Below are 12,225 nucleotides of genomic sequence, written 5' to 3' on the forward strand. Positions count from 1 at the left end.
GCTGCTGTCAGCTAACAACAGTAAAGTGAAGCTAGGATTCATGTAAGCTCACCAAAACTGGACAATGAAAACTGAAACTGAAAACATGGATCTATCCTGTCTTCTAACAACTGTTCAGGCCAAATGGTGGTGTTATAACGAATATAATATTTCCTTGGCACAGTTTCAGCCCTTAATACCTACTGAGAATCACTGAAATCCCACAGCCTGCCGCAGTATTGTTGCTGACCATGTCCATCCCTTTATAACTAGTGTATACATCTTCTGATGGCCGCTTCCTGCAAGGTAACAAATCATTTCACAAAGTTCAGATCATCAGAAACTAGTTTCTTGAACATGACAATAAGTTCAATGTACTCAAATGGCCTCCACAGTCACCAGATCGCAATCCAATACAGCACATTTGGCATGTGGTGGAACGGCAGATTGTTGTCATGGATGTGCACCCAACAAATCTGCAGCAACGGCATGATTTTATCATATCAGTACGGACAAAAATCTCTGAGGAATGTTTCCAGCATTTTGTTGAATTGATACCACAAAGAATTAAGGCAGCTATGAAGGCAAAAGGGGGTCCAACTAGTAGTAGGGTGTACCTAATGAAGTGGGCAGGGAGTGCAATTCTGTATGGTAAACACCAATGCCCTATGGGTCTTATGAGCATGTGGTTGTGACCAATGAGTAAGCTTCAATTACTGTTATTTTACCATACATACGATATAAATACAGTAAAAGTTATTCTATTTTGTGTTTGTGGCTTTTTGTGTATGTGATCTGTCGAAAAGTTAATAAAGTTCAGTGAGAAAAAAAATCTAAGATATGTAAGGTATTTATAGAAGGACAGCCACACAATAATAATTCTCCCGTTGCAACTGATTTATTGTGACAGGTCTATAAAGACACACCTGATCAGTTTCTCAGAGATAGAATGTGGGAAGTTCCATAATGTTTTTGTTGGTAAGCCAAACACACCTATCTTCATGAGCACATTTGGTACCCCCCCCCCCCCTCCCCCCAAGGCATTACGCCCACACCAACCGTAAGCCGTCCAATTAAACAAAGCAGTGAAGGTGACTATGGAGACGAGGTAGTGACTAATAGAGTTTGCGCCCAACAAGTTAATCAGGTAGAATGATTTCTCATGAAAGGTCTTGTTTTGGTATCGAGATAAAATGAGTCATGAAAAATACAAGAGAATAATTTAGTGTAAAAATATCCCTCACAAATAGATGTTCTGAGGTATAACAAATGCCCTATAAGTCCATGAGTTTATTATATACTATAAAAGAGCTATAGTTGTGTTTTTGACATCTATTTCCCATTATAGTTTGCAACATGTTGCATTTCCATAACACTTAAACCACTTAATTCTTTAAACTGGACTGAATAACTATTCATTGATCATAACTTTGAAAAAATAATAGTAGATAAAGATATGTAAAAAGTACGGAGCCCCGCAGGGGACATGGCAGAAAAAAAAATTAAGACGGACTTTTGCGAGATCCCGAGTTTGTTTTGCGAGATCTCGCAAAAGTTCATCGTAATTTTTTTTCTCCCATGTCCCTAAAAAAGTGCACCTTTAAAGTATGAGACAAAAACAAGGGGTGTCGACCAGTAACTTGCAGGCCACAGCAGTTTTTTTGTGCCTTTATGTCCTACATTACGGTACAAATAAAGGTTCTGCGCTCATACTTGAAACAGTACTGTACAGTCAGCGAGGCGGGGCCAACAAATTTAGCTAAGAAGGAACTCCTGTGTTTATGGATTCATGAATGTGAAAGCCCATTATGAGGTGAGTTCGGATGGGAAAAAAATTCTGCTTATCGAGACAACTGCAAATGCAATTGCTCTCACACGAGCTACGGTAAGAGCCCGTTGAAAGAGCTCAAATTAAAACAAAAGATAAAAGGCACCTATCTGATTTCACTTTTGCTCTCCCGACAGTTCGAGCTTCAGAGCAGCAGCATCTATGTGTCACTTTTTTTTTTTTTTACACATTTGCCACTGTTGCAAAACACGTATCACAGCAGTAGACGCGTCATATTCTGGATTCGTTTTATAACCAAAACTAAGAATCGTTATCACGTTGATACATTAAGAAAAAAAGGTTTGGTATATAAAATGTAAGACATGTGATCCAAAAAACAAAAAAAGAGTTGCACGTCACAAGTGAAATCGCAAGAGAGTCCAAAGTGAAATCGTAAGTTTTATTTGCTCGAAGTCCAAAACCTAATACGGAGTCCAGAAATCTGATGAATTCATATAGGTTTTATTTAAATATCGAATAATCGACGTCTTAATCACCAATGATGATAAAAAATACTAACCTTGGGTTCGGAAAATATGTCAGTGTTTCTTTGACCCCTGATTGTCAAGATATGGGGGGGGGGGGGGGTCTAAAATCACATATAAGAGAACTTCAGATGTATAACCAGTGTTTTGCTCTCAGGTCTGTCCTGTTGGTTCCTTTTCTCTTCCTGCTCCTGACAACAGGACGTGATGTCACAGGGAAGGGATTTGACCAGAAGCCCAACTTTGTTCTAATGGTTGTTGATGACTTAGGAATTGGTGATATAGGGTGCTACGGTAATGACACCATTAGGTAAGTCTGAAATGTGTGTAGCTGTGTGTTTCGCTCCACTATTCTTTGTTAAGTTTATTTTTTCACCTTTCTAGAATTTCATTACTGGCTAAATAAATTTTAAAGGACATATGCATTTTTAAAAAACCTTCTGTAGTAATTATACACTTTGAAACACTAGCTGATAGTGAGGAACTACAATTGAGGAATTACTTCAGATCCTTTAGTAAACGTTGCAAAGCCACACCATGAGAATGGCCCATAACCCAAGCAAGTAAAGAAGTCAGGCATTTAATAAAATTACAAGTGTCTGAGCACTATTGGGCATTTTACAGTTGTTCTTGATCTCTTTGATGCACTTCAGTCATTTCCCCACCCATGCTAGCCTTTCTCATTGTGTTCGTGCACACTGCTATTGTCTGCACGTGCACTTCACTTCTATTTTGTTATTGTGTTCATGCATTTCTCCTCTGGCTCTGACAGGTCATCAAAGCAGTTTGTCCTTATGTCACTCAGGACTATAGATCTCACACTGACCTTAATGCCGTCCAGCATTGCATTAATGTTTTCAATCCAATGTTTTTCAAATATGTGTGAAAGCACACAGCCAGTCACACACTGTCAGTGGTAATAGTGAAATTGGCCTTCAGTTGAAAGCAAATATAAACATTTTCCTGTTCTCAGTCTTGTATCACAGGTGAATGTCATGGCACTGCTAATTACACACAAGCAAGAACTGTTCTTTGTGTATAGTAATAATGAAACTGAAACAACCAACAAACTTGCAGATGTTCTCTTAAATGTTTCCATATGGCTGAATTAGTCTTGTTTTCAGTTAGTGTGTTTGCTTTTCACCAAGTTGTACAATCTAATGTTTACATATCTGGAGGAAAAAACTGCGGGTTGTAGGCTGTCATAAATATTTGGGAATTGTATTAAACTCTAAACTCTCTTTTAAGTCCGTAATAAAAACGGCATGTAATGTAGTTAAAGTTAATTTTAATCTTCATACCAAATAATATGTCTGTTCATTCAATTTTAAAGCCATTCCAGACTTTATGTAATGTAGCATTAAAAAAAATATATTAATAGGCCATATTGTTATCACCACTGTTTACTTTTACAGAAATACAGCTTTCTTAGTTTTGAAAATGTTGTTAAATACACGAATATTTGTGTGTCTCTAGTTTCTTAAAACTGGGGTACATGGAAACCAAAATAATATAATATTATTATAATATTACGTATGACAGATCCTGGTGGTGTAACTTGCAAAAGCATTCGCTGAAGTTAGCACAACCTGTTAACTAAGTGACTTCTCACGTGTGATCGTTTGAAAGTTCAGTCCCCGCGCCATCATATAAACCCTCTCTTTCAAGTCTTTCCTTGTTAAAGTGCTAAAGGAGTTAATGAGATACTCCTTCACACTACATCCTAAATCCTCATCATCACACATCTTCACAATGGTGATTAGCAGGAAGAAAATCCTGTAGAGGTGATACACACAGTGTGATCTGCTCATTTACTTGCTACTACAATGTGCTAAATGTGTATAATAATATAATACGTGCCATATTGTAACTGATTTCAAAACAGTGCAATCTGCAGCAGGGACAGGCTAAACTAGCACACTTGTCTGTGGCTGATCTCCCATTCCTTTTCAGTCTGAAGAGCAGAATTACCAATAATCTGAATGTGGATCCAGCCAAAAAAAATGTGTCTCTGTTTAAACTTGATAAGACCCTTCATCATATCTGTTCAATGTCTTTAGAACTCCAAATATCGACAGACTTGCTTCTGACGGGGTGAAGCTTACTCAGCACATTGCAGCTGCTCCACTCTGCACCCCAAGTCGTACTGCTTTTATGACGGGCCGTTATGCAATCCGCTCAGGTAACAGACATATTTACGCTCAGTCAGCAAGTGGCAACCTGGACAAACTCCATGTTCCATATTTGATTAACCTTTTTTGTTTTTTGTGCATGTGTGCATCTATTGACTAGGAATGGTCAGCACAGGGCGTGTCCAGGTGCTGCTGTTCCTCGGAGGTTCAGGAGGGCTTGCACCCAGTGAGACCACCTTTGCTAAGAGACTGCAGCAGCAAGGATACACTACTGGTCTAGTGGGTGAGATGACATAATGTGCTATGGCCCTTTGGAAAATTGCACTTAAAGGTCTGCACACCGGGGATGTTTTATTGAGCACAAGAAGGCAATTTGTGATGACATCAGCATTTCCTCACTTTACCAGTGAAAGTGAGAAAAGGTTGATGGCACTCGCAGCACTTGAAATTCATATGGTTTGCATTTGGTATGCACCGTAACTCATCTGAAGAAACATACCCAGGATTTATGGTTCTGGTATCTCATCTCTCTATATCTCATTTTCATTGTATATCTACAGGTAAATGGCACTTGGGTGTGAATTGCAAACACAGAGAGGATCACTGTCATCACCCGAACCAGCATGGCTTCAGTTACTTCTATGGTCTACCATTCACCCTGTTCAATGACTGTGTGCCTGGAGAGGGCAGCGACGTGCTGGTAGATCTCCAGCACGCGCTCCAAAATTTGACCATGTTGCTCGGAGTTGGACTTCTCACAATCGTAAGTGTGATTTTTCTGTCAGTTTATCTTTGTTTTCATCTGCACACATTCTTTTTTCATTTATTAATCCTTTATTTATCCAGGTAAAAATCTCACTGAGATTAAAAATGTCATTTCCAAGAGAGACCTGGCATGATCATACAATTATAATCGTAACAAGAACAACAAGATCATAATGAGGTACATTTTATTTTAAAGAAGTCTCACAGAGGCATATTTACTGAAAAGAATGGAATTATAAGAAATCCTGAGGGATACAACATCCTTGTTAGACGATGAGTAAGAAACTGGAAAACAAAGAGTCGTTGTGCTAGTTGCCCGAAAGCAAAATTAACTGATGTGTGTAATCACTTAGACATGTGCTTAAGAGGTTGGAGGAAAAAAAAAAACACAAACTGGAAACACAAACTGCAAATGTGAAATTCAGTTACGCCGCCCAGAAACTTATTCTAGAAAAAAAGAATAACGTCATTATTGAAATTTGGTTAACACATGAACGTTTATTGATGCTACCTCACCTGCAGCATTGGTATTCCCAGGAAAAACCAGGGGGTACCAGTTAGCTGTGTCATTAAAAATGATTAAAAGCAAATACAAAAACCAGGAACCACTTCATCCTCGTCAAATGTTAACAAATACAACTATTTTCTATTTTCTGTTCTAGTGTGAACAAAGGACACAATGTACTACTTGTTTCACTAAGGGAAAATAATAAACTTTCATGGTAGTTTCTGATGCCATCTAGTGGTTGTATCATGAAGTTGCACAAAAGTAAATTAATAGAGAAGGGTCCCAGGAGTAATATCTGTACAATAAAATGTCTGTTATGAAGAAAATATGGTTAAATGTTAGAGAGGACTGAGTCAGTTATATATAATCTCTGAAGTTGTAGTTGGTAATCAGGTGTTGCTGGCAAACATTACATAGCGAGTACCTAATCTGTTCTCCTGCATATAGAACCTAAGGTGAGAAAACCACTATAAAATCAAAAGGCTTTCTAAAAACACTAGAAGTAAACCGGGAATAACTGTGAACATTGTCATTAGGGAAGAACAAACAAACAGACAAATCTTTCTGAATCCAGCCTTTGTGTGTCTATGTGCTACATGTTTTCAGGTGTGTGCCCGTGTGTGTGGCCTTTTTGAAGTCGGCCTGTGGCTCCTGGTACTACTTTTCTTTCTCTGCATCCTAGCAACCGCTGTGTGGTATGTGCCCTTTAAGTTCTTGCCAACATGGAACTGCATCATTATGAGGAACCAAGAAGTAATCGAACAGCCGATGACCGTGGAGACACTGCCCCAGAGATTGCTGGGAGAAGCACAAAACTTTATAAAGAGGTAAAAGTGGTGGAGCAAAACAAATAATCACATGGCTTTTGTGCAGAGACTTTTACTGGTAGTCTTTTGTTTGCAGTCTTATCAAGGAAGTTAACCTTGATATGATGGTTATGTTAGAGTTACAGCTGATTGATCTCCAACAATACTAATAATTTTCTGTTTCCCTTGTGAGGAAATTAACCTTAACATTTGAACTCAGACTGACATCAGTGCACGTTCAAATGATTCTTACTAATTAGGACGTCCCTACCCTCACCTATGGCCACGAGCTGTGGGTAGTGACCGAAAGAACTATGGAATAAGAACGAGATCGCGGATACAAGCGGCAGAAATGAGCTTCCTCCGAAGGGTGGCTGGCCTCTCCCTTAGAGATAGGGTGAGAAGTTCGGCCATCCGGGAGGGGCTCAGAGTAGAGCCGCTGCTGCTCCACATCGAAAGGAGCCAGCTGAGGTGGTTCGGGCATCTGACAAGGATGCCCCCTGGGCGCCTCCTGGGTGAGGTGTTCCAGGCATGTCCCACCGGGAGGAGGCCCCGGGGCAGACCCAGGACACGCTGGAGAGATTATATCTCTCGGCTGGCCTGGGAACGCCTTGGTGTTCCCTCGGATTAGCTGGAGGAGGTGGCTGGGGAGAGGGAGGTCTGGGCCTCTTTGCTTAGGCTGCTGCCCCCGCGACCCGGCCTCGGATAAAGCGGATGAAGATGGATGGATGGATGGATGGATAGGACATTCATTATTTCAGATAGTTATTACAGGGATCATTACCAAAATAAATCGTATCAAAAGAAATCATAAAACAGGATCTATAAAAAAATAGTACACAAACGGTTGTACGGACTAGCAACTAGTCATTTTTATTTTTTTTATTTTCTGTATGAAAACAAACTAAAACACTGGAAAAAGATGCAAGTTTATAAACTCATAAACTGATTCGCACCAGAATAAATGAACTCTGGGTGTGAAAACGCCCTAAGATTCTTGTGTGTGTGGACCTGTGTTGTTTTGATTCACTTGAACTGTTTTCAACTCATTGAAGCCATTTAAAAAAAAAAAACTATATAGAGCATCAAATGTCACACAGACAATGCTAGTGGCTTAGTTAGCATCAGACTTCAGCTTCACAGGGCAATTTATGTGAGTGGGATTAGATCATTGTTGGTTATGGTTGACAATGACAGGAAATTGTTTGTCCCCATTGCCATGACAAGAAAACAGGCAATAATTAAAAAGATAAAAAAAGGCCTTTGAGAGAGTGTTCAACTCCTTTTTGCTGCTCTTTAGGAATGTGGATCGTCCATTCCTCCTAGTCTTCTCATTGGCCCATATCCACACGCCAATGTTTAAAACACCACAGTTTGCTGGCAAAAGTCGGCATGGTGCCTACGGTGACAACCTAGAAGAAGTGGACTGGATGATTGGTGAGTGAGGGTGGTGAAATAAGTGTGCCACCATGTGCATGCAATGTTAAATATTATCCAGTGGCTTGTAGCTTTGTGGCAGTCAGCAATCCATGTTTTTATAATCACGACAAAATATGGCCAAATGTATGAAAGCAAGATCTCAATGAATCAGTTGCTCTGCACCAATTAGGAATCTGTGCAGTTCTTAATTTTCCTTTGAAATCAACCTCATCCTATTATCTTACTATGCCGCTTGTCTTTTTAGGTAAAATTACAGAGACGGTGGATTCCCTTGGCATTGCCAACAATACTCTCATGTACTTTACATCCGATCATGGTGGGCATCTGGAAGATTCTGATTCACGAACTGGGCAGAAAGGAGGCTGGAACGGCATCTATAAAGGTAAACAATGTGTCAAGCTGTTTTTTTGCTGATATTAAATTGCAAACTTTAAAGATTTTATAGCAGGCATTCAGACATTTTTGTAGAATTTTAAATCTCATGCGTACTATTGACAAACAAAACCAAAAAAAAAATCACATCTCTGTGTTTTATTATATCTCCTGTTGTTTCACATGTAGGTGGGAAAGCTATGGGGGGCTGGGAAGGGGGGATCAGGGTACCTGGCATTTTCCGCTGGCCAGGCAGGCTGAGAGCAGGAAAAGTGGTGGATGAACCCACTAGCCTCATGGATCTGTATCCCACCCTTAAATATTTAGCCAAGGACAAACAACCAGACAGGTATATCAATTCACTCCCACAAGTGCTTTTTAAATTGTGTGTAATTGTATTAACTGAGTCTTGTTTCTTTCCTGTTTTCTTGAAAAGGTTAAAACAGTTTCTGATTGTATTTTACCCCATCGTTCTGACCTCTTTTTTTCTTGTGATTCTATTCCAGACAATCCGATGGCTATAACCTCATGCCGCTGTTGGAGGGGGAAGTTGCACGATCAGAGCACGAGTTCATGTTCCACTACTGTGGCATCTACCTGAATGCAGTGCGCTGGCACCCACCTGGCAGTAAGTTTGCACATATATAAACCTAGAAGATCAACATTTTTGATTCTTTATTCCTTATTTCTTGTTACAGTTAGGGATATTAATGCCAAAAATTCCCAAAGTTTTTAAATAATGTGATCTGTAAATATAAACAAAATAAATTTTAGTGCTCAGTAACAAAAACTTGAAATAGAAAACAGCACTCAGAGACCTCAATTGCTCCCCGAAGGGCAAAGGCTATAATAAAACATTGATGCTTTATCGCAACATGCTGACATCAGCCTGTTTTTTATTACCACGTGATGGGATTAGCCTACAGTAGTAGCAATAGCTGACGGTGTGTCTGGTGTTTTGGCTAAAGGATAAAATAAGTACATCCATATTATATGTGCTCTTATTATGTCTTATATTGTAAGCTGAATAAATACAGTGAGGGACATAAAAAACTTCTTTCTTATTTCTTAGTGCAGCAAAAACTTTGTCCCACTTCAGAACATCAACTTTGCACAGTTCATCAGTTCATATACAAACCTTCCCTAATATTTGTGTTAGACTCATTAAAATAGATGCTTCAGTGATTGTTTTGGCCTTTAGCTGGTTCACTGTTCACTGTAGACTGATTAATATCTAAACTCTAGAGCTGCAACCTTTCCAGCTTCATAAAAATCAATGATTGATGACAGTGAGTCTTTCCAAATCAATTTTTGGGATGCGTGCGTCACAGCAGAAGATGGTTTTTGTTTTTTGTGTTTTTTATTTATTTTCTTAGTAAATTCCAACCCTGAAATGTTTATTTTTAAAGGTCAAAGTAAGGCTGTTGCAAATAATTACGTGTCATTGGTTGGACTCTTGACTCTTTTTGCTAATTCCTGACTCTAGTTAGTCATTTTTTAATTTGAATAATCTTTTCTATAAGAACAATGTAATGGTTTGTGTGCTACTAGTTCAAATTGATGGTTTTGTCATGATTATGACCTCGATGAAGATTTGACCTGATTTCAGTACATTTCTATATAAAGATAATTTTTAAATATTCACTTTTTGTCTTGCCACTCTATGTTGATATATCTTCACCGATGTGTGTTTCCATACAGGTGACTCTATCTTCAAGGTGCACTTCTTCACTCCCAACTTTTTCCCCCCGGGCGCCGGTGGCTGCTATGACACAAAGATTTGCCTTTGTCATGGAGAGCATGTGACTCACCATGACCCGCCGCTACTGTATAACCTCTTCCACGATCCCTCAGAGTCTCGGCCTCTGACTCCTGATACTGAGCCCCGATATGCTGAAATCCTTGAGCAGACCGTCAAAGCCGTGGAGAGCCATAAAGGCACACTCCCAGATGAACAGGCACCTGCTGGTGCTCATTCAGAGGCCAATAGAGCTGAACAGGGCGTCGAATTGCAACTGACTTGGGACAAGATTTTGTGGAGACCCTGGCTTCAGCCTTGCTGTGGGACTTTTCCATTCTGTGGATGCAAAGAGAACACAACTCATATGTAAGAAAGACAAAAGTTGAAACAAACGACTTTGGTTTCATGAAGGTGCTGTTTAAAAAAATCGAATAAAATAGTTTAATAATTTAATTAGTGCTTTTGTTTTTCATTGGATTTCTAGCATTTTCAGTTTAAAGATACCAATGTTTTGTGTGGAAATGAAGAGAGAAGCTGAAAAATGACTAATTAAATTAATTAGAAATAATCCAGAACCAAGTGTATTAGTGTTGAAGTGGACTAAGGACTCCACACGACTATACCTGTGATACCGTAATCTACATTTTTGGTGCAGTTGAGTCAAGGAAGATTTAGCTATGTAATAATTCAGTGAAGTGAATTAGTGCTTTTAATTTGTATTGGGAAAAGTGGCTTCGTGGTGTAGTGGTTACCACATTCACCTTACATGCAATGAGACAAGTCCAGCTTCACGGGGTCACAAGCTCGTGTAGCCTTAGTGCCGGTTCCAAGCCCGGAAAAATGAGAGGGTTGCATCAGGAAGTGTATTTGGCACCAAGTCAAGCGTGAGCATTCATCCACTTTGACAAGCCCTTGAGAAATAAAGGGCATCTTATAATGGGAAAAACATTAGCCGTGCTTGTTATATGAAAGAAGGAAAAAGAAAAAGCTCGGTGAGTTTTAATGATTTTGCCTGCATTCAGTCTTCTGGTGAGGTCATTGTGCTTTACCCTGTCTGTTTTTCGTTGTCTCTCTCTATGCTCTTCTCCTTCTCCTTACTCCAACTGGTCGAGGCAGATGTCCACACTCCCCGAGTCAGGTTTTTCTGGAGGTTTCTTCCTGTTAAAAGGGAATGTTTATTTATTTGCTTTAATCTACTGTGCCAAGTGTTTGCTTAGAGGGCATTATTGTGTTTTAGAGTCATTACGTAAAATGGGAAGTACCTTGAGATGACTAAAGTTGTGATTGGGAGCTATGTAAATAAAAATGAATTGATTGTATTTTTCTTGTCTTTTTTTTAAATTAATTTTTTAATGAAGTTAATTCATTCATCCAGCAGTGCAGAAAATGGAGGTAAAACTGCTCTAGAAGGTAATATAGGCTGTGTTCCATTAGGGGGCAAAGTCAGACTGTGTTTGGTTTGGTGAAGCGCTTTCCAGCTTTAAAACAAGACTTAAGGGTTAAGTGTGAGATTATAGTTCTGCCACTGTAGGCTGCTATGCTGTGGAATAATGATCATAATTATTATAATTAGGAATATTATGTATATTTACATTACAAAAGTAAGTCTTAAATACGCAAATGAGGTAAAGTATATTGTATCAACTTCAATTAAGATTTTAACACTAGTCATTACCAGAAATCATTTGACGTTTCCTCGTGGCCTTAAGTCTGTGCTCTCCTCGGAAATCCTCACCTGTGACTCCTTCCTTCCCAACGGTGCCATTTTGGTTACATAATAATACTTTTTGATCTTGCAAACACTTAAAACCCTTTCATTAAGATCAGAGCACAAAGTCATCTGCTGAACTCCAGTGCTCAAGGACACTGAGGCAGGGTGGGTGGTTGACCTAGTTTGGCACGCTCTGGCTCCACAGATCTTCAATAATAAAAGACTTTAAAGACTGTGTGAACTTCTCCATCATCAGTGTCATCACCATTTATTATCTTCATCATCACCACTGTCTCCCTCCAGCAGTGGCTGGCTGTCAAAACATCAAAGTTTGCTACAGCAGCACTATAATTGCTCCCCCTCCTTCCCTCCTCTCTTTACCCACTTCCTTCGTCTACTCATCTCCTCCTCCTTTTTGTCCTCCTTCTCTCCCTCTAGAAATTGAACTTGCGTCTGCG

The 12,225-nt window shown here is 39.4% G+C and overlaps 1 protein-coding gene across 2 annotated transcripts; it reads left to right on the forward strand.

Moving 5' to 3' along the window:
• Nucleotides 1-1,537: 1,537 nt before the first annotated feature.
• arsh (arylsulfatase H) lies at nucleotides 1,538-11,375 on the forward strand. Of its 2 annotated transcripts, none has more exons than XM_082507717.1 (11): nucleotides 1,538-1,792; nucleotides 2,494-2,602; nucleotides 4,353-4,474; nucleotides 4,585-4,707; nucleotides 4,985-5,187; nucleotides 6,304-6,524; nucleotides 7,804-7,940; nucleotides 8,188-8,325; nucleotides 8,505-8,664; nucleotides 8,822-8,943; nucleotides 10,017-11,375. In XM_082507717.1, exons 2-11 carry the CDS (start codon nucleotides 2,544-2,546, stop codon nucleotides 10,424-10,426), a joined length of 1,695 nt encoding a protein of 564 aa, XP_082363843.1. In that variant the 5' UTR covers nucleotides 1,538-1,792; nucleotides 2,494-2,543; the 3' UTR covers nucleotides 10,427-11,375. The 2 variants fall into 2 exon arrangements, with proteins under 2 accessions (XP_082363843.1, XP_082363842.1); XM_082507716.1 differs by having other exon boundaries at nucleotides 1,541-1,792; nucleotides 2,450-2,602.
• The last annotated feature ends 850 nt before the right edge of the window (nucleotides 11,376-12,225 follow it).

Source organism: Aulonocara stuartgranti, assembly GCF_965226115.1.
Source record: "Aulonocara stuartgranti genome assembly, chromosome: 16".
In the NCBI taxonomy this organism is placed as follows: domain Eukaryota; kingdom Metazoa; phylum Chordata; class Actinopteri; order Cichliformes; family Cichlidae; genus Aulonocara; species Aulonocara stuartgranti.